This window comes from Mauremys mutica, chromosome 7 (assembly GCF_020497125.1).
Source record: "Mauremys mutica isolate MM-2020 ecotype Southern chromosome 7, ASM2049712v1, whole genome shotgun sequence".
NCBI classification, from domain to species: domain Eukaryota; kingdom Metazoa; phylum Chordata; order Testudines; family Geoemydidae; genus Mauremys; species Mauremys mutica.
This window is the reverse complement of record NC_059078.1, coordinates 126946597-126973204: the sequence shown is the minus strand read 5'-3', so window position 1 is coordinate 126973204 and position 26608 is coordinate 126946597. Positions and strand designations below refer to the sequence as shown.

The window sequence follows — 26608 nt, the reverse complement described above, 5'->3', positions numbered from 1 at the left end:
CGGAGCTGGCTGGAGGCAGGCACTAGAGGGGTGGCCGTGGTGAGCCTGCTGTCAGCTGGAGGGCACCAGTGATGAGGTGGGGTGGGAGAAGTGAGCAGAGCTGCAGGTGGCCTCTTCCCCAGGGTCCCAGCGTGACTTCAGAGGAGTTGGGAAACTGCCTGTGAGCACTTCTGGGCCCCTGGTGCTATGGGAAAGAGCAGGTTTATTGGCCCCACTGAACCGGCCAAATTCCACCTTAAATAACTACACTCACTTCTCCCTGCAACGCCAGTGCCTGGCCTGCGCTGCTTACCCCACTTGCTGCCTCCCTGCTCTGTCTTCGCAGGGCCTTGCTGGGCGGTCCCTGGCCCTCTGGAAAGGTGGGTAAGGCCCGAGATCACCTTCCGAAGTGCAGCTAGAGGGAGTGGGCACCAGCCCCTCACAGCCAGGGCAACGGGGAGACAGCCAAAGATGCCCTGGAATGACGGGAGCTCCTCCGACACAACCAGGCAGGGGAGCCCCTGCGAAGCCTGGTCTTCCTGGTACAAACCTAGGGGTCTAATCCCAACCCCCTGACTGCTTTGGGTCAGCGCTGCTGTGAGCCATCTAGGAATAGCGGAGGACGTTCCTCCCTCCGCAGCGTTCAGTGGGAGCTCGGAGCTTCTGCTCCCGGGGGAGGAGGAAGCATCATTCCCCCCCTCCCCCCCGTGGCAGCCCACGCTGCCGTGGGGATTGCGTAGCTGCGCTAGCCGTGCGAGTGGGGAGAGGAAGCAGCCCTGAGGTTGGTGTCCCCAGACCCGAGTGCGGTGTGGCCGATTCTCACAAACCAAGAAACCTCCCCGTGGGAATCATTTTACTAGAAAAAAGCAAAATAAATAGTGCGCGGTTCTGCCAGGAGAACCCCAACCCCCACCGCAGCCATCGCCTACTGGGTCTTGCACTCCCCGTCCCCATCGTTAGCGGCCTTGATCTTCTGCAGCTCCTTCTGCAGCTCTTCCTCCGCAGCCAGGATCTCCTGGGGCTTCCGGTACTGCAGGGAAGAGACACGGCCGCTCAGGGCTCCCGTTCCGACCGGCACTGCATGGCCAGCAGCTTCCCTGCCAGGCAGCATGGATCCAGGCGGGAAGCAATGTGAAATGTGCCTCCTTTGCCGCCTGCCTGTATCCGACTGGTGCCCTCTGGGGCACGGGGGCAGCACCCTGGCTAGGGACCATTGGCCAGGATTTGGGATGGGTTTAGAGCACAGGCAGAAGGTGCCAGGTTGACCTCGAGAGCCCTGCAGCTCCCCCTTCTCCCCCAAGCAGGTACCGCCCGGGCCATGGGGAAGGACCCTCCTTGCGCAGCGCAAAGCAGCGGAGCAGGAGAGCCCTGGCAAGTTTCATGCTGAATTCTTGACTGGGGTTTGTAATAGATTTTGGGTTGGTGCTGGAGGGCAGGGAGCTGGAGACCCCAGCCCATGGCCAGCGTCTCTCTGGGAGCTCCCTCGTCAGGTACAGCCTAAGGAGCTGGCTGCAGCGCTCGGCGGGGAAATGCCCTAGCCTGCGGCAGGCGGGTCGGACCAGAGCTGGCCTAGTTCTTCTGGAGCAGCAGAGGGCCCTGAACGCTGCCTCCAGTTCCCTCTGGACCAGGATCCTTTCCCAGCAGCCGTTGCTGGTCGCTGGCCGTTTCCCTTGGGGACAGACAAGGAGCTGCAGCTCTGAGGTGACCGGTTTGCCTCTGATGGCTGCAAGCAGCCATGCGCCCCCCCCCCCCCAGCTGGTGAGTACCTTGAGCTCCTATTGTCTGCGCACAGAGGTGTCTCCCTGCAGAGCTGGCACATCCTCCCCTGCCCCCAGCACTGGCTGAGCCTGTGTGCGAGACTCAGCTTAGCAGAGCAGCCCTGCACCTGGGGTAACACGCGTGGGCCTCCCAGGGAAAGTGAGCTGGGGGCGGGGCTCTGACCAAGGAGAGGGGGCGAGTTCCAGGCCTCGGGGGCAGCACTGGAGAAGGCCCTTCTGTCACACCTTGCGCTATTCAGACTGTGAGCTTCTCTGGGCCGAGAGCACGTCCCTGCGCCCCAGGGCTGCCTGGCAATGGGCGGACACTGGCTCCCCCAGATACCGTACGAGTAGCCATCGGGCAGGTCAGCTCTGGGACCACGGGCAAATCTCTTCTCTCGGCCTCCCTTTCCCGAGCTGTGAAACGGAGGCTGGGAAGCTCAGGGCCGCGTATTCCCGCGCGGGCTGGAATCTCACCGTGATGATGAGGGTGGCATTGGCGTAAGTGAAGCTCAGGGCAGCCGCGTCCAGGGGAAGCTGGTATCTGTCCATGTCAGGAATGGGGAACTTCTTGTAATACCTGCACAAGAGAGGGGAGAGACTGAAATTCTGTCCTGCACACCAGCGAGGTGACTCTGCCAGGCTAACGCCACCCTTCGGCGGGCCTGTCTGCTCCCACCCCCCTCAGCCAGAGCCCTGCCTGCACCTCCCTCGGGCCAAACTTTCACTAGTGGCCACCGATCTGTGGTGAGGAGCTCAGGGCCCAGCCCCTGCTGCAGGTGCTCTGCACTTCTGCAAATCCGACCCCAGGTGTCTGCTGTGGGGAACCCAGAAATGGAGGGATGCGAAAGGAGCCCTGCCGTCAGCTCTAGCTGCTTGTGCAATTCCATGGTTTCATAGCGAGAGGCGAGGTGATGCCATGGCTGCATCCTTTGAGCCAAGCGTGTCTCAGAAACTGGCTTCTCCAAATCTGGCCCGAGCGTCTGAGCAGATTGAGGACGAGGGGCCGACGTGGCAGGGCCTTGGGCTTCCCACTGTCGCAGCACAAGGGCTCCGAGGTGGAGTGCTGCTGGCCTGGCAAGGTGCACACAGGACAGCCTCCGGCTTCCTCCGGGCTCCGCTCGGCGCAGAGGGGACAGCGGCGCTCCCAAGGGAAGAGGCAAGTGCAGTGTTACTAGCTGGTACCGGCGTCTGCTGCTCTCTCCAGGCCCAGGGAGGGACTTGCTTCAGGACCTGTAATCAGAGCCACAGAAATCCGAATGAAAAGCTCCTTGGGTCCCAACCAGCCCATCACCTGGGGCTCAGTGCAGGCTTGTGCCTTCCAACACAGTCAAGTACTTGGTCACATCTGGCTTTAAATGTCCCCACGGCTGGAGCTCTCATCCCCTGGGGAACTATTCAGGTGTCCGCTCTGGTGGCTCAGCAGGGTCTCCTTGCTACTCGCCCCTTTATTCACCCGATCTCATCCCGCCTAGTTCTCCCCCTGGGCCCATCCGAAATCATTCCTCTCTTCTTGAAACAGTTGTAGCAGCATCTCCACTGCTTGGCCGTCTCTTCCGGGAGCCATAAACGTTCAGTTGTTTGAATCGAGCTGTCCGGTCCCCCAGTCGTTTCTACTGTTCTTCTCGGAACTGCCCTGACTCTGTCAAGCTCTCTGGTGACGTGGTGCCGCGCCTGGGACACAGGATTCCAGGGGTGATCACGCTGGCCCCCTACAGAATGGGCCTATCGGCAGCCTGCTTCTTGACACCTTTCCGTGTCGTCCCACCTCCCGCTGCCATTGCTGCTACCCTGCGTTCCAGCTGAGGGCGTCTGGGCCAGCATGGGGTGTGGAGAAAGGGGCAGCAGCCGCCTCTGTTGCCTCACTCGGCTGGGCAGCCAGAACCAAGAACAGCTTCACGGCGCAGTCTGGGGAGCTTTCTGCTGCGTGCAGGAGCAGAGACTACTCCAGGGAGGGAGGTGCACATGGCCTAATAAGCCCTTGTCGCCTGATTTTCCTGCCTGAGGTAAGGCACAGAGAGCCCCATGGGTGATGGGCTGGATCACCCGATGGTCCCCTGCTCTGTTCGTTTCCTCTGGGGCACCGGGCATTGGCTGCTGTGGGAAGACAGGATACTGGGCTAGATGGATCTTTGGTCTGACCCAGTCTGGCCGGGAACCCCACTCTGCTGGCTCCCACTGCTGGGGCTTTAAGCACAAGCCCCTGCCCCTGGCGGCCTGCTGGCTGCCGCTGAGCCATCCTCTCCCTCTGGGGGCTGACACCCTCCATGGAGATGGTTCCATCCCCCCTCCGGCCCTTGTTGAGGTTTCAGGCTTTCATCCTCCACCAAGGCCTGCAGCCCCACTGGTCTGTGAAACCGACACGTTTCTGGCCCCAAGGTGCCCCAAAGTGACCGGAAAAGGGTTTATTTCCTGCTGTCAGAGCATGAGGGATTCGCCTCCATTAAGCTGCCTTTGCATGAAGCCCAGCGTCTCTCTGCCTCTGCCCCAAGTGCAGCTAGTTTATTTTCCAAGCCCCGGTGAAAACACACACAAAGGGCAAATGGCTCCCGCTCAGGAGGAATGCAAGCGGTTTGTTACCGCAGGGCTCAAACCACTCTGTGTTGTCGCTGCTGTCGGTATTTGGGAAAGGTGGCAGACATGGATAATAATGGAAGTGTCAAAGGTTAAACAGCAGAGATTAGATGAACACAAAGACATGGCAAGGAAGTGTTACCGCTTAGACAAAAACCGCGGTACACAGAAAAACCCACTGTTTGAAAGGGCTCGGGAGCCATCAATGGAAACACCAGCCTTCTGCTGCCCCAGGACTAAGGAGCAGGGGAGAAGAATGGCTTTGACTGGCCTCAAACTCAAATCTGTGACAAGATCAAAGGAAACCAGATCTGCCTGGCCATCCCCCTCCTCCTTGTAACATTACCGCTACCTCTGGCTTCAAGAATTGAATCAGGTTCGACGGGCGCGGAGGAGGTGGCTTTGCGGTTTTGTTTTCAGAAGTTACTCTAATGGATTTATTTTACAGCAAGAGGTTTTAGGCAAATCCCACTTGAGCAGCCTTCCCCGTGGCCAGAGGGAATGGGAGCGACTGGGCGGAAGCCACCAGCTCCCCTTGCCTTGGGAATCTGGCTCTTGCTCAGAGACCAGCAAATGGATTTGTTAGCCCTGCTCGGGCGACTGGGATTCTCTGCCCTTGGCTCTCCCCTTGTGGCAGAGGTCGGAACTGCACTCTCGGGCCGCTCCTTGGCTAGATGCTGGCAGAGGTTGTGTTCATTGCTAGTCTTGTTTGAAATGGGTTTACTTGAAGAGAGAATTCTATTTACAAAACCCTTTACTGCAATGTAGTAACTGAGGACTTAGCGCCAGAGTCCAGACATTCAGTTGCGACTGCTTCCCAGTCAGAACCTCTCCCCGTTGAACTGCTCTGTCCCCCTGGGTAAGGAGTTAACTGACATGCGAAGTGCTGTGGGATGGTTAATTTCTCTCCTGTGATGGTGCATTAACCACCTGTGGATTCATTTCCTTTACCAATGTCTGCTTATTACTAGTCAAGTAGGGTCTGGATCCAGAATTCATCTATCTAAGGCACTGTGCCCAACGCACCTGTCACCTGTAGGGGGCATGATCCTTCGTAATGAAGTCAGTGATGGAGCTCCCACTGGCTATGGACAGAATCGGGCACCAGGGGCCTAGGACCAAGTGATCTATCTGAATTGTCCACAAGGGACATTAGCCTGCTCCATAACATGCTTCAGCTGCTGCTACTTCCAGAACTACTTCTCCGAGCTCCTCCCTGCACAAACTTGCGGTAGAGTCAGCAGGAAACAAATGAAAACTCATTTAAAAACCAAAGCCCAAACCGGACAGCTGTAAAGCTCCTGGCTGATCCCACTCAGGTTGCAGCATGGTCAGTGGAGGTGACGGTCCTTTAAGGAGAGCAATTTTCAGATCCTTATAACTTTATTTCCATAGCAAGGTTCCTCAGACATGGCCAAGGTACTTGTCATTGAGGTAACGTGGCAGTTTTCAACGAAAGCCCTTTCTGAGCGACCTGAAGTTCCATCTGCAGGCTAACAACTTCCAGCTCCCTCCTTAACACGCTGCCACAATAACCCGCACACAAAACACAAACAGTCCAGGCCCTGCCCCAGGGATGTACTTGGTCTGTATTGGCTTGGGGTGTGATTCTGATCTCTCACTAGCTTTACCATACTGGCTTGAATGGAGTCTCTGCTGACTCTCCCTGCTGTGGGAGGAAAAGTCACCTTTCAGAACATGTGCTGCCTGGAGCATAGCCCGTTATCTTTGCTAGTACACTGTCCTCCACAGGCTTGTGATCCTGCCAGAGCCAGGGGACCTCTGAGTGCCATTGAAAACAGTGAGTACTAAACGTGTTCAGCCTCTTGCAAAGCCAGGCCCTGTGATTGTCCAGTAGAAACTCAGAGTTACGAACATCTTGGGAATGGAGGTTGTCCATAACTGAAACGTTCGCAACTCTGAACAAAAAGTTCTGGTGGTTCTTTCAAAAGTTTACAACTGAACATTGACTTAATACAGCTTTGAAACTTTACAAAGCAGGAAAACAATTCTGCTTTCCCTTTATTTTTTTTAGTATTTTATGTTTAACACTGTACTGCACTGTATTTGCCTTTCTTTTTTTTTTGTCCCTGCTGCTGCCAGATTGCATACTGCCAGTTCCAAGTGAGCTGTGTGGCTGACCGGTCAGTTCGTAACTCTGGTGTTCTATTGTACAGCACCGAGCACACTGCCAGCGAAGGGAAGAACACCCATTGATTTGAAGGGGAGCCAGCTCAAACCCTAAATAAGAAGAAGTCGGACACGGCCAATTTCACCTCCAAGGCTACTAGTTAGGTGACTGATGGGAGAGGTTCTGATAAAAATGCTTCTAGGTCCTAGCAGCAGTCATCTAACGCTGCCCAGTCAGTGAGTATCCTTCCCTCCAGCTTAATGAAATGGCCTGGCACTTCAGTACTCCTGTGCACAACCACTCACTCTCCTGAGCATCCGTGAATGTCCCTGTCTGCCCGCCCTCTCCCCACCTTCCAGCTGGTGAACGAGCTTCAAGGTGAAAATGGCAAATGTACACGCATGTGCAAAACTCTATGCCCCATCCCAGGTTGGCTGCAGCCGAAATGTTGCCATTCTTGTCACGCAAACAGCTCTCCAGAGGCAAAAGGAAGGGTTGCCACGTCTGCATAGAAACCCCTCGACAACCAAACACATGGAGGGCGTGGGAGGCAGCCGCCTGAACCCTGCTCAGTGCGCTGAGCAGGTGGAACAAACCTGAGCTGCGTGATGTTGAGCCCTGGGGGAAAGGATGAGCCTGGCTGTGTATGAGGTTCATCCCCGAGACACGGTTCTGTCTGAGTAACTGGCCTCTCTTCCCTCTCCAGTCCCAGCTGTGTGGATTCAGCCTGCACCTCCCCAGGCTGAGAACCCCACATGTCCAGCACTTCCTTGGGAACAACGGCACCTCTACCCCCATCCTGCCGAGCGTGTGGTTAGTCAGTGCTGAGGAGTGGCCAGGGCCCGTTCCTAGTGCATCCCCCTGTGCCCCCTCTCGGTGACTGCGGGGGGCACTGCTCCCACTTGTTCTCTGGGCTTTGGCGCAGGCAAGCGGCGGCTCGGGAGAGAAAGGAACAGTCATTTGGCAACAGCGCCACCTACAGCCAGTTGCGAGGAGCTGGACGAGAACAGCTTGGGTGCTAAGCAGGGCAATTCCAGAGTGGGTTTCTCCCCAGTAAACTCATTTCTCTCTGGCTACAGCGACATTGTTCGAAGATGGAGAAGAGCAGAACAAAGCAGCTGCCTCCAGCTCCTGCTAAGCAACCCCTGGAATGTCCCCGATTTGCACGTAGGCCCTTTCGCACATGGAGGGAAAGAGAAGTTTCATTCACATCCCTCCTTCCCCATTGTCTGAACTCTCCTCCTCTGTCCCCAGGGCTGCAGGCCCGTGTCTGAACCCAGACTGCAAATGCTTTTGGGCAGAGCCGCTCTCATTCGGTGCACAAAGCACCGTGTCGTTATATAGCAGGGAGTTCTATTTAACAAGCCAGGGGCTGCCGCAGGTCTCAAGGGGTATGTCTACATGGAGGAGACACTTGCGCCAGCAGGCTAGAACCAGCAGTGTGAACGCTGGGGCTCCAGGGGATACTTGGGCTAGCCACCCCTGCTCAGAGCCAGGGGCTCGAATGGGCTTGAGAGCCCCCGCTGCAACATCCACCCTGTGCGAGCTCAAGCCAAGGGCATGTGAGTCTATCTACCCGGGCTGGGGGCTCACTGCCCCCTGCCGTGTGGACAGACCTAAGCTTCCTTTTATTCTGACAGCTCCTCCCTACCCATAGCAGATCCGGGCTGGCTTCGCCATTGGTTGCAGTCTCTACTGCTCGATCAGAAAGTTGACTTGTTTTGGGGTAACTGAGGCACCTTTCTGCAGCTGGCTACGTCCCCACCCCCAATCTGGGTAGTTACAATGGTCTTTGAGTACAGTCTCCTCCTGCGGCTTCAGGTACCCTGACTGATGAATTTGATTAGCGTCTCAATGTCAAGTTATGGGGCTGTATCCAGGAACAGGGCCTATTTTACATCGGAGGGAGCAAGCCCCAGGTTACTGACAGCTCAAGAGGCTACTGAACTGGGGAGAATTGCAAGCAGCAGGGAGCTGGCTGGGAGGGGTTCTGGATCTTCCCCAGCTCTAGATTCTATCTCCTGGTCACCAGAGGGTTTGTTAGAGGATGGGCAGGGTAGAGGAAGCCCTTCCTTGGGCAGCGCTCAGTCAGTGTGAGGCAGTGGGATGGGTCAGTGGTCCTTGCCGTGCCCCCAGAGGGCCTTCCCCCCCAGGGCAGGGAGAGCTGCGCTGGGCGAGGACTGGCTCCATCCATCAGACACACGCTGCAGTTTGCTTCACCACACTGGGGCACGAGGCATTGCACTTCCCAAGGTATAATGCCCCTCCTCCCCATGCAGGCTGGCCTCAGAACAGATATCAGTGAACTGTCTGACTAGGTTATATCTGAGGTGCATTAAGGGGGTTGGGAGGATGGCTCCACTGTAGGGAAGAGGAAAGGAGGAACCACTGCCTATGGTATTTTGCGGGGCCCAGGCCTGAATACTGGAGGGTGCTGCAGGACAGGACTGAGGTGCAGCAGAACTGTTTGGGGAGCCCAAGAGTTGACTAGTGGTGAGGATGAGGGGATCTGCAAAGCCATGTGTATAAATCACCCAAGAAATGGATCAGGCCACCCCACTCTCCTCCTGCCTGAGGTTGGAGAGAACATCTCCCCGGTCTGATCACCTAGTCCCCCTCTGGCTCTAGCCCGCTCCCACCCAAACAAGCAAGGCGGTTTCGGTGAAGGCAGTGCTGTGCTTACTGACTTCTTGTTGGTGGTACGGACGACACAGCAGCGCTGCTCCTTCTCCACGGAGACACTGTAGACCTCTTTGGGGTAGGGCAGGTTCCGGATGCGCCACTGGAAACTGGTCTGAGTGTCTCTCCTCACGAAGATGGGCTACAGCAAACACAGACATGGCCGATGGGACAGAGCTGGGGCGGGCTCCCGAGGTTACGTGCTAAGGTTACTGACTGGGGCCAGGAGTGGCAGACAGGTGCTCCAGTCTGAATACGGAGCCTGTGCTGAGGCCCCCAGGGAGCTTCCTGCACTCTCTCTCCCTGTTCCCATTGCAGCACCTGCACTTTTGCTGAGCAGGGCCCATGAGGGTAGTTTCCTCTCGATCACTCTCCCATGAGTAGGCGGGCCAGGGAGACTTCTGCTGCCATTGATACAAGGAAATCCGGCCTCAGGCTCTCCAGGAACTACCCACTGCCCTTCCTCATGGGAAGGGCGACAGCAGCAACCTGGGCTACAAATCCACAACTGCTGGAGTCTAGTTCTGGCTTTGCCACTAACTTGTGCTGCCCTGGGCCTGTCTGTGGGCCGCCATTTCCTCAGCTGTAGAATGGAGACAAAGTCTGACCCCCCACCCCTCCTGGGAGGATTGGCCAACCGGCATAAAGCACTGCATGTGTGACATATAAACAGCAGGCACTGGAGCTGTCACCCTCTCAGTGCTTCACGCTCACTGGAATTTCCAGGTGCCCTTTCAAGCTGCTTCATGGAGGACAGACAACTGAGGCAGCCAGCAGCGCAAGAAAGGAGATTCCTCTACTTAGGAAACCTCCAAGTCCCTTGGAGACGGCAAGGCCTTCCCTTTTCTCCCCAGTCCCCTGCCTTCTGGATGCCAAAGAGCTGAGTCCTAACACAGCTGAGGCGTGGCCCTAGAGTGCAGTGTTCTACCCTGGCAGCAAGTCCAAGGAGCTAAGCCAGAACCGCAGCCGCTCAGTGGTTGCAGCTTGTCTAGTTACTGCTGTGAGCAGGACCCCCTCACGTACATTGGAGCTGCTTTCCTTGATGAGCTCGGATTCCAGCGCTCCCGCAGTGTGGCTGGTCGGCTCTCCCACCTCAACCTGCCACTTGCTGGAGCTCCCCAGAGCAGTCTTCTCTCGCCACTTTCTAGCTGTGGAGGAAAGAAGAAAGATCACCCCTTTTCTTTAAGCTGCTCTTTGGTGAAAAATCCCAGCAAACCCTCAGGCAGAGCCTTGGCTGCGTCAGACTAGGGGTTTGATGGGGTCTCATCCCCATGACCACCACGGCCCTTTCCCCCAAAGGGCAGATGACTGCCTGCTGCTCCTCATGCAGCTGAACTCAGCAAGTGGTGTCAGTGACTCAGCTGCAGGAGCTCTTCTTTCTGAGATAGTACTGAATCAATACTCTACGTTCGCTGCAGAGGCTGACTCTGGAGGGAGACAAAACCAAAAGCTTGACCATCTGAGGCAACTGAAGCCCTTGTGGCACTTTTCACCAGGGTACGTGTTCCTACCCTGCACCCTTGGCCAATGCAAATGGCAATGCCATTCTGCCACGCTGAATTCCTTATGGCAGCAGCGCTGCCGTTTGGGTGAGATGTTCCCCACGGTGGCATGGAGCTCAGAGCTGCCTGGGCCCAGTTCCGATCGCATTCACAGCCAGGCTGGCCCTGCTGCCCTCCCTGGGCGTTGCAGGCGGGTAACCACTGGCGGAACTGACGCTGCAGCAGGCCGGGGGAAAGGCTGCATCCTGGCCAACCGCCCGTCTGGCGCCGTGTTCCTGCTGCGCCAGGCTGGGGGGGGAGTCGTTACTAACGGAAACTCCGGGGCCAGGCCAGGGAACCTCTCACTTACCCAGCAGCTGGCTGGTCTTCAGGTCGTACTCCTCAGCCATCTCCAGCCCGTCCTCAAACAGGTAATGGACCTTCCTCTTCCCTACACACAACAGGGGCAAGGTGAGGCCAGACCCAGGGACAGCCCCTCCCCCTTCTCCTCCCCCAGCCCCTCCCCCATCATCTCCGGCCCCTCCCCCATCATCTCACCCCCACGTGCCCTGACCCCAGCCCCTTCCCCATCACCCCAGCCCCTCCCCCACGTGCCCTCACCCGGCCCCTCCCCCACGTGCCCTGACCCCGGCCCGGCCCCTCCCCCATCATCCCAGCCCCTCCCCCTTCTCCTCCCCCATCATCTCCGGCCCCTCCCCCATCATCTCACCCCCACGTGCCCTGACCCCAGCCCCTTCCCCATCACCCCAGCCCCTCCCCCACGTGCCCTCACCCGGCCCCTCCCCCACGTGCCCTGACCCCAGCCCCTTCCCCATCACCCCGGCCCCTCCCCCACGTGCCCTCACCCGGCCCCTCCCCCACATGCCCTGACCCCAGCCCCTTCCCCATCACCCCGGCCCCTCCCCCACGTGCCCTGACCCCGGCCGGCCCCTCCCCCTTCACCTCCCCCAGCCCCTTCCCCATCACCCCGGCCCCTCCCCCATCATCCCGGCCCCTCCCCCATGGGCCTGGCCCCAGCCCCGAGCCCCCCGCGTGTCGGGACGGGCTGGGGGGGGGCTGGGCCCTGCCCCCGCCGCCCCGCGTGTCCGTGGCTCCAGGTCCCGCCCGGCCCGAGCCCCCCGGTACCGTCTTGCAGCAGCGCGCTCTTGCGGGCCCTGCGCAGCCGCTCCAGCCAGCTCGGCCCCGCCATGGCGGCTAGGCCGCGTCGCCATGGCAACCGCCGCACTTCCGCCGGACCCGGAAGCGCTGGGCGCGCGAGGCCCCGCCCCCTCCCAGGCTGCTCCGCCGGGCCCGCCCGAGCAGTAAGTGGCGGGGGAGGGGCTGCTTCCTTCGCGGGGGTCTCCGGCCTCCGGCCTCCCCCATGGCTGGGGCCCCTTCTCCCCTCCCCCCAGTGTGGGGTACGGGGGCCCCTCCCCCTCCCCCATGGCTGGGGGCTCCCCTCCCCCCAGTGTGGGGTACGGGGCCCCCTCCCCCCCCATGGCTGGGGGCCCTTCTCCCCCCCCAGTGTGGGGTACGGGGCCCCCTCCCCCTCCCCCATGGCTGGGGGCCCTTCTCCCCCCCCAGTGTGGGTATGGGGCCCCCTCCCCCTCCCCCATGGCTGGGGGCCCTTCCCCCCCAGTGTGGGGTACGGGGCCCCTTCTCCCCTCCCCCTCCCCCATGGCTGGGGGCCCTTCCCCCCCAGTGTGGGGTACGGGGCCCCTTCTCCCCTCCCCCTCCCCCATGGCTGGGGGCCCTTCCCCCCCAGTGTGGGGTACGGGGCCCCTTCTCCCCTCCCCCTCCCCCATGGCTGGGGGCCCTTCCCCCCCAGTGTGGGGTACGGGGCCCCTTCCCTCCCCCTCCCCCATGGCTGGGGGCCCTTCCCCCCCAGTGTGGGGTACGGGGCCCCTTCTCCCCTCCCCCTCCCCCATGGCTGGGGGCCCTTCTCCCCCCCAGTGTGGGTATGGGGCCCCCACCCCCTCCCCCTCCCCCATGGCTGGGGGCCCTTCTCCCCCCCCAGTGTGGGGTACGGGGCCCCCTCCCCCATGGCTGGGGGCCCTTCCCCCCCAGTGTGGGGTACGGGGCCCCTTCTCCCCTCCCCCTCCCCCATGGCTGGGGGCCCTTCTCCCCCCCCCAGTGTGGGTATGGGGCCCCCTCCCCCTTCCCCATGGCTGGGGCCCCTTCTCCCCTCCCCTCTCAAGCTGGGGTCCCTCCCCCCCAGTGTGGGGTACCAGGGGTCCTTTCTCCCTTCCCCCATCCCTGGCATGAGATCCCCATAAGGGGTCTGGTCCACAGTCAGTGCTGAGTGCGGGTCTCAGGGTTGGTACCCGGAGACAGAGGCATCCAAATCACTGGTTGCCAGGGTGGATTTGATTTAAATCACTGGTCAGGAAGACTTGATTTAATCATGATTTTCTACACAAAAGTCCCTTCTTGTTGGTTGTTATAACCTTAATACGTGTTCTTCACAACTCCGAGATAGATGTAGGTTTCATTTTTAGAAGGTACACACGATACGTTTTTAAAGTGATTTATTTTGAAAACTTTTCAGATTAGTTTTGCAGCTATATCAGAAAATGAATGATTGTTTGGTTATTTCATTTACCAAAGGTAATTGAAGCAGATATTTATGAAGTCATTGGGAGGTGAACTATCTCCAATTCAACAGGTTAATCATTAATATTTGGAGGATTTTCTTGCCATGCTGTATTAGGAGGAGAACATCACCAAATAGTTAAATTGTTTTATTTAACTAAAACAGCAACGTTAAGTATTTTGGATTTTTTTCTTCAACAGCAAATGTATAATATTTTAACAAATCAGGCATATGTCCCTCCCGTCTCACATTTATCTCCAGACTTCTCCTTGTCCAGATCTATTCTGCCCCACAACAGTCTTCTGTTCATTGACCTTTTTGAAACTGCACTTTTAGAGAGAGGTAAGGGATTGACTCTGTGTACACAAATTTGCAGAGGGACAGTAGGGTTGAGGTCTGTTATTTCTCACCTCTATATATTATTTATTTATTTTAAAACATTTTTGCTTTTAACTAGCATGTTACTTCTGGAGACACAAATCCACAGTTTGAGAACTGCAAAACTAAGCATCTCTGATGGTATCTTCTAGACTGAGCACTGAGTCCCATTGGATAGTTAGAAAGATAAACCTAAATAATTGATACAGAAGCCCATGAAACCCCATAAGATTGGGTCCCTAATCCGTGAACTATTGGAACTCATTTACAAAACTTTTCTTAAACATGACATGAATATATTGTCTCATACTATTGAATTAGAATTTATAACCCCTATTCCATGATGAGATATCTTTGCACTATAATGAGCTATCTTAATTCAAACTATCTTTAGATATGCTTTTTGAGGAAAAAACCTTTTATCAACAAAAATCTGATTTTTTTTTAAATTTTTAAAAATAATTGATTTTTTTTCTCCACCCTGCTGGTTGCTTTTGAAATGCCTGCAGTGAGCTCTGGTGCACCCCCTTACCCCCCCGCCCCAAATCACAGCACCTTGCTCCTTGCCCTGAATTGCCTGGCTAGGGTGTGGTGCGGTCCAATCTGGGATCAGTGCAGCACCCCACTTCTAGCATTCTTGGCCCATAACGATCTCTGGGGTGTTGGGTCTGTTTGCAACGTGGTGGAAATCTCTGAAGAGTCCAAGAGGATTTTACTTCAGGCCCCAGAATGTCATTTTTTAAAGGACACGTCTGACAAAACTTCATAGGAACAGAAATGTTTTCATGAATTAGAGTTTTTTAAATGTACAGGTTCTTTTTCTTTCTTAAGTTAAATCTTCCCCTACAGTGTTGAAAACCAAGTGCAGGGTTGTGTTGGCCTTGTATGGACACTTAGCTTGTGTTCCTGTTAGAACCAGACTGACTGTGGGTTTATTCTCTCTTGCAAGCCGGGCAGGGCAGGGCTGCCTCAGTACCTGGATGAGCGATCGCTAAGCAAAACCCAGGTGCTGCAGGAATTGGACCCTCTCAGAGTCCACAGAGAATCAAAGCACCAGCATAGTGCTAGTGGACCGTGATGCCGGAGGGTTCTGGCTTTTGGATGGGATGAAAACGAAGGCCGTGATCACTTGTGGATGGTCATTAAAGATCACAGTTGCATAGAAATGTGGGGCTGGAAAGGCCGTGTCGTCCAGCCCCTGCCCTGAGGCAAGAGCTGATGTGATTTTTGGGGAGTTAACTCTGGTGGTGTGACCAAATATGAATTCAGTTAGTTACTTTATACCTTGCTAATTTTCACTTGCAGCTGAAGCGGGAGACCAGGTTCTCCTTCTTTTCCTGTCCTAGGTAGTGATGGTGTCTGAGTGTTAAACAGCTGTCACATCCCACCCCAGAAGTGGCTGCATTTCAGTGCTGGAGGAATGTGTTCCTTGGTCTAACCTGGGAAGTGCCTATAAGGTGATTACTATATGCAGAGCAGGTAGCGATGCCTGCAGTTAGTTATCTGACATGTTCCATTATAAGAACCTCTTTTCAGTTGCTTGTAACTTTGCCAAACTGTAGCTGAAATCGTCCTTTACGGGTATCTGCCTCAGGCTGAATATTTTTGGAAAGTTTCAGTAAGAACAATCCAGCCATTTCTGAGAACTCAGTTAGGGAAACACGTTTGCCCACATGGTGGCATTCTAAACAATTCTTGTCTTTATCTTTGGTATTCAGTGAGTGGAACGTTAACTGCCTGCCCAGGGAGGGGACACCCTGTAGTGATAATCCATGGAGCCCAGGGGAATCGTCAAAGCCTTTCCAAAGAGGAAGAAGATGAGGGATGACTCAGAGAGGAAGGTCCCTCCAAAGGTCCCGAAAGAGGAGGAAACGGGGAGCACTGAAGGTACGTCCCACACCCATTCCACACAGTCTGTCAGACTCATGTCCCTGTTTATTAACTGCAGATGTAGGGTGAGATTTTTCCTGAAATACTATCAGGTCATTTGGTGCCAAGCAATGCTGATATGGGGGGTGGTGGTGGTAAAGAGGGGGCTGTGGCTAGGCAACTCTGTGCATCAAGCCAGGGCACCCCGTGGTCTCTGTCGTCCTGGGGCCAGGCACTTCTGGCAGTCCCAGTAATGCCGTGCAAGGCGTGTAACCTGTTCGGTTTGGGAAGCTGTTCCCATGTGCCTCCTCTTTGTAGAGTGGCTGAAGCCGATCACAGCCTACGTGCTGCCAGCGGGCATCGGGCGGGCCAGGGCAGAGATCTTTCACAAGCAGATTGCCCAGAAGGGGGGTCGCGTCCGCAGCCAGCTCTCCTCAGAGGTGACGCACGTCATAGTGGCGGAAGACATGGACTGCGACCGGGCCTTTCGCCTCCTGAGACTGGCGAGGCTTCCCCCGGGGATCCAGCTGGTGAAGGCAGCCTGGCTGAGCTTATGCATTAGAGAGCAGAAGCTGCTGGATACCACTGGGTACAGCATCTTCATCCCAGACAGGTATTCAGCCCCCCACCCCCCGCAGCAGCTCTGCCCCTGCCTGAACTGGGCTGAGATCTTGACCTTTTACCCAGAGACCTTTCATCCATGATGCCTCGCACCCCCCTTGCTGGTGGGGTCAATATCATTCTCATGTCACAGATGGGGAAACTGAGGCACAGAGTGCCAAGGTGACACAGTGAGTCCATAGCACAGCTGGGATTAGAATCCAAGAATCCTGGTTCTCAGTCACCTGCTCTAATGGCTAGACACGTTCCCAATTCATTAGTGATAACAAGGGCATGTTTCTAATATAACAATTAACAATTAAATACCATTTCCTGCGTATTGCAGATGGAAAGCAGAGAGCAGGTTGGCAGTTAAGCCCAAGAACGGACCGGGAATGGACTAGTGGGGGGCTGCAGGTGAGGCCTGAGGCGTATCCGCAGAGCTGTGTAGGAGGAGCCCAGGGCTGGACTAGCAAGGGGTAGACGTGGCAGGTCAGTGAGGTGTGAGGGAGCCGGGCATAGCCAGAGCAATGAAGCTATAGTTTGGCCGAGCAAAGCTAACACTAGCGCTTTGCCCCGTCCCCAAACAAGAGAGAGGATTTCCCAGCCTGGGGTTTGGGCTGAGAAGTCTTCGTGTTCCTTGCGTGTGAATCGGCTCAGCTCCATGTTGGCCCCTGGCAGGTACCTGGAGGAGGGGGATCTGCAAAAGGGGGAACAGCAGCTCTTGGGCAGTGAGACTGTCCAACCCGTGCCAGGGAAGGAAGCGCTGGAGCTGAAGGCTGAAGCACAGACAGGAGCCGTATTGCCCCAGGGCCCAGCCCGGGAGCAAAGCCTTCAAACCCAGGTCAGTGTCACCCCAAACACAGGCTGCAGGCTGCTCTGTTGGCTCGTGCTAGCCTAGCAAGGCTAGTGAGTGTCAGTTTCTACCCCAGCCAACCTTTCCGAGGTTTGGAAACAATGTTTTTGATTTAACACAATGAGCTGACTAAGGCTACAAGTGTGCACTTGAGGGGATGTGCGCTGGGCATTCACGTGTGGCTAGTGAAGTTACAAGCCTTTTTGAAGAACTTTAAAGAACTTACAAGCCTTTGAGCCAACTCTGAGCTCCAGGCTTCATTCTTTTTTTTTTCTTCTAGGGAATAAAATGCAAAAAACGGTGTTAGTGAAATATTGGGGTGGCAGTTTACGTTTTCCCACTCCCTGGCTTTTTTGTCACTTAATGTTCCAACAGCAGTGTCAACTCTACCACGCTGCATGGCATGAAATAGCCAGGAAGTGCAACGCAGCTGGTGGATGATTTCTGAACACTAACTTTTACATTGCCCGACTTTTTAACTGTGCAACCATAATACTTCAGTAACCCCGGTTTTTGCATGAATACCCACCATGTGCATCTGTGCAGTACCGCTGCCCTCTGCTGACTGGAGTGTCAGCTCTGATTAGGTGACAATGTCACCCTCTAGTGGCTGCATCCTGTAGAGCATAAAAGCCATTCCATTGCTGCTATTATCTCATGTCTGTGGAACCCCTTGCATCCTACTCACTTCCAAAGCCCTTTACACTCTCTGCACAAATCACTCCCCTGCTATGCAGCTGCTGCTTTCCCCTTTGCTTTAGGTGTGAGCTAGGTGTATACACAGCCATGGATCCTTAGAGAACACAGCCACTTCCCACTGCTGTAACAGCACTTCAGCGCACGCTGGCGCCAGTGCCAAGGAAGTGTTTGAGAGAGACGGGCATTATTTCATTGCTGTTTTTCTGTCTCTCCCTGAAGAGGGTCTCTGGTGATGAAGGCAGCGAAGGGGAAGAGACCAACGTCACCCAGGGAGACCTGGAAGCACTAATTTCAGGCCGTTGCCCAGACACCTCATCGGGGCCGTCCAGTGGCAGCTGTGCCACAGTGCCCCCAGCTGCTGGCAAGTGGGTTTGTGCTCAGTCCTCTGACAGCAAGAAAGAGAATCACAACTGGCACATCACAGAGAAGCTGGAAGTGCTGGGAAAAGCCTACACCGTCCAGGGGGACAAGTGGAGGGCTCTGGGCTACTCCAAAGCCATCAATGCACTCAAGAGCTACCACAAAGCAGTCACCTCTTACCAGGTAACCAGAAACCCACTATCCTGTGAGCTGGGGGAAATCGGCAGGAGAGCTGGGAATAGGGACCAGTCCTAACTCCAGGCCTGGGCCTTAATCACAAGGCTGCCTGGTCCTCTCTCCAGACGTGCAGTTCCCTGGAGTTGGTCCCTGCCATGGGAGGCTGTGGATGTGAGCAGTTCAGTCAGCCTGAATAGATCCGTTGAGCATGAGTGGTATGTTTGAGTCTTCTAGCTGGAGTAAGCAGATAGCAAGGGGACTGGAGCCTTGAGCTTCTGCAGGCCCAGCTCTGGAGTCATTTCCTTCCCGCCTCATTCAGTTAGCAGCAGCGCAGGGAAGGGCCTTTCTCCTTCTGCTGAAGCCTCAGCTACTGGCCAGTGGCAGAGCAGGATGCATGTCTGAGGCGCTGACGCAATTGCTACATTCGCGGCTGCCAATGTGTCTGATCGATGTTATACGGTTACACTGTGTCCACGCCGTGACAATTAGTCAGCCTGCCGGAAAGTGGCCGAGAGGTGTGCAGGGCCCATGCCCTGCTGTTCCGGTGCTGTCCCCCACTGCTCGAGTGCTAACCTGGCTCAGAACCAGCCCCCTGGGCTTTCCCGTCTCTGAGCCCTGGGGCAGCTCAGTAGCCTGCCTGTTAGCCAGCTGCTCCTGTGCGTTTCCCTTTAGGAAGCCTGCAAGATTCCTGGGATCGGGAAGGGGATGGCAGAGAAGATCCTGGAGATCTTGGAGAGCGGCCACCTGCGGAAGCTGGACCACATCAGCGAGAGCGTGGCCGTGCTGGAGGCCTTCTCCAACATCTGGGGAGCGGGAGCCAAGACAGCCCAGCTGTGGTACCAACAGGTCATTGTCATTGTCCCCTTCCCAATGGAGTGTGTGCGCGCTCAGACACCGTGAGCAGAGCAGGCCTGTCGGGCCTGAGCAGACACTCCCTCCTGCTGTTCCTCTGCCCACGGTGCTCAGCTGGCAGGGGTTTAGCATGGCTGCTCAGAACTGTCTCTTCGCAAGCAGAGGATTCCCCTCTTTTCTCTGTCACCCCAAGATCAGCCCCTCGAAACGCCCTAAGCCCACGGCTGCTGCCTAAACCCCGTCCAAGCGGCACTGGGTGCAGAGTGCAGCAGCCTGCGTGCTAAGCAGTGTCTCTGGCTGGGAGCACTTGACTTCAGGCTCTGTGAACTGCACTGGCTGCCTGGCTGTCTCCAGTGGGTTGAAGGTGTTGGGCTGCGTGTGTGAGAGACCCCTCTCCCTAGGCTGTACTGCCACAGCTGAGCTCGTAGGAGGTGCCCAAGCAGGAGCCCCCCGTTATAAAAGCCGGGGCTGATGGCAGGACGCTCTCGGGGAAGGGCTTGTGGGCTTGAAATTCACCACTCCAGGCTGGTTTGCCAGAGCCCGGATTTGCTGGCCAGCAGGGCAGGTCCCAAAGTCGGTGTGTGGGGAGGGGTGGGAGCGATGAGGCTTTACGGGACAGCTGTGGGGAGCCGTCAGTTCTGTGGCTTGGCTGCCCTGTGAATGTTTTGTTGGGGGGGAGAGGTCTGGAACCTAGGCGAGGCCTGCGAGAGGCTGCCTGGGGCGTTTCATGTTGGAATCAAACAGGCCTGATCTGGATGCTAGACTGGCACCCACATCCCAGGCAGGCCTGTGGCGATGCTGTGCGGACGTCGTCGTGACGTCCAAGCCGCATGCCTAACGGTCCTGTGAGCACTGGAGTCCCCATGGGCAGGGGGAGCCGCTTCCCTGGGTAAGGTCTGGGCCCAGCAGCTTTGGTCGCCTGAGCCGTGACGCCCCCCAGACCCGTGGTGGGGCACTGGAGGAGCGAAGTCCCTGCAGTGATCCCCCCTGTCTGAATGTCTCCATGTGCTCTGGGGCAGGGCTTCCGGACCCTGGACGATATCCGCACCAAGGCTCCTCTGACCAGCCAGCAGGCCGTAGGGTTGAAGCACTACGAAGACTTCCTGGCGCGTATGCCACGAGAGGAGGCTGCAGAAATAGAACAGACTGTAAGTAGCCCAGCCCAGGGAATCGCAGGCAGGGGGCTGACCCCCAAAGGTTCCCACGCTCTCTCGGGAGGTTCCCAGCCTGTCCCCAAGCAGAGCTGGGACTCTGGGTCCCAAGCCGGGCGAAGGTGCAGGGGCAGCAATGAAAATAAAAAGACAAACGTCTGCGAGAAGTTCATTTTGTGTGTCCAGCAAAGGCCAGGACGTTTCCTGCAGCAGATACCCTGCCCTGCTCGGAGGAGCTCCAAGGGCCGAGTTGTTAACTGACTTCCGTCTGAGGATCTCAAAGTGCCTGGCCCCCCGCCCCGAGGATTCCCCACCCCCCTCTTCCCGGCTTAGTGCAGATGCAGACCTGGGCCACAGAGCAGTTCAGTGTCATGCCTCAGGCTTTCCGATTTGCCGCGGGGCTGGGTTCTGCCTGGTGCTGAGCACAGGCCAGCTGGAGTCTGGTTTTCCTCCGTGGAGCACTGGGAGCTGGGAACGTTCCCTGCCATGGTGGTTTAGATGGCAGCAGCCCTGGGCTATGGGTACTGGGTTTGTGATTCAAAGGGATCTCTGTGGTTGAAATCCTTGGCGCTGGTAACCTAGGATGGCAGGAGGGGTGAGAGCTAGTGAACAGGGCCGGGTGTGTGTCCCTGGCACTGATCCTTCCTGTAACTTACGAACGGGGCAGTTTGCACGTTACCCTCCAGGACTGGGAATAGTCCCAGCGCCTGTTCCCTGTCGCTGATCTCCCACGGAACCCAGGTCCTCCTGAGCCACGCAAACCATGGTGCCCACTCCGTGGTGCTTCTTCTGCAAAGGATTCTGGCAGTGCCTCAGCGGGGGCAGCCATTGCTGGTCATCAGGCCGGGGGCAGCAGCATTGGATGAAAAGTCCCCATGTGAGGGGAAACGGGCTGGATCTGCCCCTCGCCGACCCCCCAGAACGTTACTCTGCATCAGGGCCTTGCCTCGCCCTTGCCGCCTGGACGCTGGCTCAGCCTGGGGGTGCCCTGAATTCCCCCTCTGCCCCTGCGCTAGCAGAGAGCTGGGGGAGGGCTCTCTCTGTCATTGCTCCCTCCTGCTCTGTGATCACCATGGAAGCAGCGGCCAGTGCAACGCTGTCACTCGGCCACGGGGTCTGGCCGCGAAGAATACGCCCCTGCCGGCGCTGCCATCCCCACTGCGGGATTAGAGCGATTTCAGGAGCCAGCCGCCTCTTTCCCGAGCCCGCTCGGGTGTAGCGTTGGCCCTTAGGGAGGAGGGGTGGGGCTATTGTTGGTTTGAGGGGATTACAAGTCTCCCCCCCACCTGGGGTCTGGCCCCCAGGAGACAGACAGGAGAATGACGGGATTAGCCACCGTCCGGGCTGCCTCTCACACCAAGATCTGAGGAGCTTTCAGACTCCAGCCGGGGCTTGTAGTTCTCTAGAAATCTTCATTTGAGGCAAGAAAGGGAGCAGGGGAGGGGTTGATCTGCATGAGAAAAGCTGCCTGGCTTCTCAGAGCACCTCTGGGGCAAAGGTTAATGGGTTTCTCTCTCCCTAATGAAGGATGATCCTGGAGACTGACTCGGGACAGTTGAGATTGACACCCCGCTTCGAGCCCCAGCCTGCTTTCCCTGCCATTGTGTCCTGGCCAGGCTGGGATTGTCTCTGAGCTGGGGCAGAGGGAAGAGCTGGGTTGGGGTGATTTGTGGCTGTCAGTGTGATTGGCACCGGACTAGCCCTTCGCACCACTCCAGCATTTCGGGAATGAAGCCATCAGAACTGGCTGGCTCGCATTGCCCCTGCGGAATAGCTGCCGGGTTCCACCCCAGAGGTGGCTGCATTTCAGTTCACAGGCAAAGCAATCTGCTTCGTAAGGCTCTCTGGGATCCCTTGGGATGGGAGGCCCTCTAGCTACCTGTGCGTGGATGTACATAAGTGGCACTTTAATGGCAAACGTGTCAATATCATTAGACTGCCTGGTTTTGCCATGTCAGACCCATTCTTCTGGAGCCCTGCTAGGTGGGGGCTGGGCTGTGCACATGGCTAGCGGGCCTGGGGTGGGAGGTGCCTTAAAGCTACACCCACGGCGCAGCAGTTTGGTGAGAAGCCCCGCTGGACGTTCCGGCCTTTGGCCTGTTTCTGGGCCTGGTCGTTTATCGCGGGGGCTGGGGCTGGGGCTGGGGCTGGGGCTGGGGCTGGGGCTGCTTCTCCAGCCGGCCGCCTGCGAGCTGCTGCTGAGCTCTGCCCGCTCTCCAGAGCTTTGGTTCAGTGCAGACCTGCAGGAGCAGAGCCAGCCAGCCACGGGGCAACGGGTGGAAGCCGAGCTGAAAGGCTGCTGCCGCTCCCCCAATTATCTGTAGGCTTATGGGGTCCCCATCACCTGGACCCTGCCTTTGCTTCCCCACTCTCTGGGCAGCCTGCTGCTGAGCTCCGGCAGGAGCTCTGCTCCGGCCCAGGCCCCCTCAGAGGGGTTGGCAGCACAAACTCAGACTCACTGCGGCCGCCCCGGGACTGCAGGCCAGGGTTTCTCGGCCGTTTTTGGGTCCATCTACACGGCAGCTCCCTCAATGGCCCGGTGTGGAGGCCGGCGGCCTCTGAGGAGCTGAGTGTCTGTGCTGCACGGCGCGGGTGCCTTTTACAGGTTAGGTGCAGGCCCCGGGCTTTGGCCAGCAGGTGGTGCTGTTTGTGTGGGGGCTCCCAGGGCATTAGGAGGCGAGTGCTGATCCCGACTCTTCCCCAAGGTGCGAGAAGCAGCCCGGTCCCTGAACCCCGGGCTGGTGTGTGTGGCGTGCGGCTCGTACCGACGGGGGAAGGCCACCTGCGGCGACGTGGACGTCCTGGTTACCCACCCTGACGGGCAGTCTCACCGCGGCGTCTTCGGCAAGCTGCTTGACAGCCTCCGGCGGAGCGGTACGTGGGGGCTTGCAGCCGGGCGGCTGGCTGGCGCGTGCCGCGATGGGAGGCGAAGGGGTTTGTGTCAGGGCGAGCCGCCGGCGCGTGGCACTTGTCCTGCCTGTGGATCAGGCACTAAAGGGCTGAATCCAGGGTGGTCTGTTGCCTTGGGGGTCAGGAGGGTGGGTGAGTGCCCCGTAGTATCTGCTGCAGGGGTCTTCCTTGGCAGCATCTGGTCCTGGCCCCTGTCTGAGCCAGGCTGGGCTCAATGGACTCGCTCGGGAAGCTGCTGGGTCGGTGCTGCGGCGGAGGCGGCTCCCAACAGGATCCTCGTTCAAAGGCGGCCAAGCGTTGGTGCTGCCGGCGCAATGGTGCGGCTTGGCGAGTGCTCCCGCTGCACCCAGAGGCAGTGCTGAGGTGCCCAGGGACCCGTGCGGTGGATTATGGGATGCGTCAGCAGGCGCCAGAGAAGAGGGTGGGGTCACAGGCCGGCCCCTCCTCTCACGCTGCTCCTCTGGCAGGTTTCCTGACCGACGACCTGGTGAGCCAAGAAGACAGCAGCAGCCAGAAGAAGTACCTGGGCGTGTGCCGGCTGCCCGGGCCCGGCCGGCGCCACCGGCGCCTCGACATCATCGTGGTGCCCCACGCCGAGTTCGCCTGCGCCCTCCTGTACTTCACCGGCTCGGCCCACTTCAACCGCTCCATGCGAGCGCTGGCCAAGAGCAGGGGCATGAGCCTGTCGGAGCACGCGCTCCACACGGCCGTGGTGCGCGCCCCCGGCGGCCGCAAGGTGGGGCCCGGCCTCGTCCTGCCCACGCCCACCGAGAGGGACGTCTTCACGCTGCTGGGGCTGCCCTACCGGGAGCCCACCGAGCGGGACTGGTGATGGGGGGGGGGCAGCCCTTTCCTTCCTGCCCTCCAGGCACCCCGCAGGCCCCAGCGCCCTGGTGGGGTAGGGGGTTCCCTGTCAGACACTGAAGGGGGGCACTCCTCCTCCTCCTCCTCCTCCTCCTCCTCCTCCTCTCGTCCGGGCTGCTCTGAGCTGGCCCCGATGGACGGTGGCTGCTGTTGCTGCTAGTGGCACTTTGTGACTGTCCAGCCAGGCCTGGGAGCTGGAGTAGCACCAGCTCTGGAATGTAGTTCAGTAGCCTGCTGGCATCCCTGCAGGCGGCACCTCCGATCCCAGGAGCTCAATAGTTGCACGTCAGCAGCCGTAGCTTCGCATCAGAGCCGCACAAACCCGCTCTCCATCCCTGTGCATCCCCGGGAGCTGCTATTCTGTGGTGCCGGGGCAGGCACCGGTCTGACGCCGTACAGGCAACGCTGCTGCGGGGGCAGGGGTGTTCCGAGCTGTCAGGTGAATTCAGTTCTGTGGTCCCCTCGGGGTAACTACCCGCGAGCTCGCCAGGCTTCACAGCGTGGGCATGTGCCTTCCTCCGTATGGCGGCTCTCCTCCCACTCCTGCTTTCTCCAGTGCCTCGCTCTGGTGATGCAGACGGACGCTGGTCTGGGAGCCACCCGCTGGTTTCTCTCCAGCGGCGCCCGGAGAGTCGGCGTGGCCGGAAAGCGACTGAGCTACAATGCTGCTTTGCAGGCGCTGGGCACTAACCCAGACATTGGCACCTAGCTTCCCGCTGGGCTCTTGGGTACAGCTGGCTCCTGCCCATCAGCCAGGAGCCTGCTCCCACCCTCAGCGATCGGTGCCCCTTGTGCTGAAGATCCAGAATGGGGCTGCAAGTGGAATCCAAGGCCAGAAGGAGCCACTGTGATCATCTAGTCTGACCTGCACGGCGGGCCAGAAACCTGCCCCCAGATCCCCCTAGCACTTTGGAGAACACACCCCGGCTTGCCTTAAAGACTCCATGGTGGAGAATCCGCCATCACCCTGGGAAACTGGGTTCCTGGGAGGGAAGTACAATAAAATCCACCCACTCTCCTCCTCTGCTGGTGTCCGTAAGTTCATTCTGTTCTGGTCTGTCCAGGTTCTCATCCCACCCGGCGTCAGGCACCTGGGCTCTCTCAGGCTGTGTCCAGAGCCCGTTCTACAGAACCCAGAGCGTCAGCTCTCGTCTGCGTCTGCTCAGTCACCTCCTGCCTCAGCCCTTCCCAGGCTGGGGGGCTCGGGCCCCGCTTGCCAATGTTGGGCTGTAGGGGCGGGAGGCAAGGGGACCGAGGTCAGCGCCCTGTCACTTGTAGGTGGCTGATTCCAGCCTGCCCCATCCCCTGGCCAGGGCAGAGGGAGTCCTTGTGCCCTGGTTAACTGGTGGCCGTGGTTGGGGCAGGCTGAGCCGAGTGTGACGCGGAGCAGACGGAGGCATCACAGCTGCCCTGACTCTTTCCGGGCCAGGCCCCTCCGCCCTGCAATGGCCGGAGCTGAGAACGGGGGGCCTGCGAGGGCGGGTGGAACCGCTGAGTGAGTCTCTCTTGGCCGAGCGACGGCAGAGGACAGAGGAGCAGCCGTGTGTTTGAAAGGAGCAAGGATGGAGGGGGACCGTTGAGGGGCCCCAGGGGTGTAGCCAGGAGGGGAAGGGGGTGGAAAGAGGAAGGAGAAACGGGCTAACCAGCAAGATCAGCTTCCCTGCCGCAGTGAGATCTGCTGGGCTGTGGAGTCCCGTCCCTTGGGGGACGGGAGATTAGATGAGACGCCCTGGGCAGTGCCCTCTCCACTCACTCTGTCCCGTCTAACGGCACCTCCTGCCTGCGCCAGGCCCTGCTCGCCGCGAGAACGCCCCTCTGCAGCGCTGGGCAGAGCCGTGGGCCGAGTTCCCACTCCACCTGCCCTGGACTTCGCTGGCTGGGAGTGTGAGATGGGGCCGCCACGCGCCCCCCCCTTTGTCAGTCTCTGCAGCGGGGACCGGAGCCACAATTCACACCCAGGTGCCAACCAGAGGCTGCGGCTCATCAAAGAGCCTGGCCTGGAGTTCCAAGGGCTTTTACGAGCGGAAGCGCAGGTGTGTGACGGAGCTGGGGTGATGCTGCTGCTCTTACAGCAGCCGGAGCTTGATGGGGGCCACTTCTCCCAGCCCCCAGAAGGAGCCTCGAGGCTCCTGCCCCCCGCAGCCCAGCCCCTTTGTCATGGATTCTGTCCCGGGGAGGGGTGGCCAGGCCCTGCAGATCCAGCCCGTGAGAAAATTCGCACCGCGGGGTCGCACGTCGGTGTCGAAGTCGTAATGTCATCGGGGCCTGGGCCTGCCCCTCCCCGGCCTGGCAGCGCCCCCACCCCCGGCTTGGAAATTAGCTGGCACGGAAAGCAAGCAAGTCTTTCTCTGTGCCGGGGCAGGGCAAGGGGGTCAACGGGCAGTTCAGCCCCGAGACTCGCCTGGCCAAAGACGGGCCTGATCTGCAGGGGGGAGTGCCTGGCCCGGCCGGCCCCTTCTCCTGGGGCAGACGTCTCTGGGGAGTGCGGTGTGGGGGCCGCGGCCAGCGTTATTCTCTGCTCGTCCGGCTCAGGGTGGCGCTGCTGAGCGGGACCGGCCCAGCCCGGCAGAGGGAAGGAGACGTGGGTCCCATCCCTCGAGTCTGGCTTGGGAGCCGGGCCCCTCGCCCTGTGTTAGCGGGGCAGGGGCTGCGGCTGGCTGCTGCCTACAGAGTGCGTCCCACGGGTCCCAGCCAGCTC

The 26608-nt window shown here is 58.4% G+C and overlaps 2 protein-coding genes across 11 annotated transcripts; one reads left to right on the top strand and one right to left on the bottom strand.

The window, feature by feature from the left end:
- Nucleotides 1-815: 815 nt before the first annotated feature.
- DPCD (deleted in primary ciliary dyskinesia homolog (mouse)) lies at nt 816-11848 on the bottom strand. 2 transcript variants are annotated; one of them, XM_045025676.1, is made up of 7 exons: nt 11748-11847; nt 10972-11052; nt 10144-10268; nt 9129-9262; nt 2214-2316; nt 1746-1826; nt 816-1009 (listed from the first exon to the last, which is right to left on the bottom strand). In XM_045025676.1, the coding sequence occupies exons 1-6, from the start codon at nt 11809-11811 to the stop codon at nt 1755-1757; spliced, it is 579 nt and encodes a 192-aa protein (XP_044881611.1). In that variant the 5' UTR covers nt 11812-11847; the 3' UTR covers nt 816-1009; nt 1746-1754. The 2 variants fall into 2 exon arrangements, with proteins under 2 accessions (XP_044881611.1, XP_044881610.1); XM_045025675.1 differs by lacking the exon at nt 1746-1826 and having other exon boundaries at nt 11748-11848.
- Nucleotides 11831-24004, top strand: POLL (DNA polymerase lambda). Of its 9 annotated transcripts, none has more exons than XM_045025665.1 (9): nt 11831-11923; nt 15291-15459; nt 15760-16054; nt 16702-16885; nt 17816-18139; nt 18806-18979; nt 20005-20133; nt 22842-23010; nt 23514-24004. In XM_045025665.1, the coding sequence occupies exons 2-9, from the start codon at nt 15345-15347 to the stop codon at nt 23876-23878; spliced, it is 1755 nt and encodes a 584-aa protein (XP_044881600.1). In that variant the 5' UTR covers nt 11831-11923; nt 15291-15344; the 3' UTR covers nt 23879-24004. The 9 variants fall into 9 exon arrangements, with proteins under 9 accessions (XP_044881600.1, XP_044881607.1, XP_044881602.1 ...); XM_045025667.1 differs by lacking the exon at nt 11831-11923 and adding an exon at nt 13064-13082; XM_045025666.1 differs by lacking the exon at nt 11831-11923 and adding an exon at nt 14908-15029.
- Nucleotides 24005-26608: the final 2604 nt, after the last annotated feature.

What these genes read in the sequence shown, in the direction of transcription:
- POLL (XM_045025665.1), top strand. Translation starts at nt 15,345, where the DNA reads ATGGAGCCCAGGGGAATCGTCAAAGCCTTTCCAAAGAGGAAGAAGATG. An exon ending in AGCATCTTCATCCCAGACAG is followed by an intron (nt 16,055 to 16,701) that starts GTATTCAGCCCC and finishes GAATCGGCTCAG; the next exon opens with CTCCATGTTGGCCCCTGGCA. An exon ending in AAGCAGTCACCTCTTACCAG is followed by an intron (nt 18,140 to 18,805) that starts GTAACCAGAAAC and finishes GTTTCCCTTTAG; the next exon opens with GAAGCCTGCAAGATTCCTGG.
- DPCD (XM_045025675.1), bottom strand. Translation starts at nt 11,811, where the DNA reads ATGGCGGGGCCGAGCTGGCTGGAGCGGCTGCGCAGGGCCCGCAAGAGC. An exon ending in GAGCGCGCTGCTGCAAGACG is followed by an intron (nt 11,053 to 11,747) that starts GTACCGGGGGGC and finishes TGTTGTGTGTAG; the next exon opens with GGAAGAGGAAGGTCCATTAC. An exon ending in TCAAGGAAAGCAGCTCCAAT is followed by an intron (nt 9,263 to 10,143) that starts GTACGTGAGGGG and finishes TGTTTGCTGTAG; the next exon opens with CCCATCTTCGTGAGGAGAGA.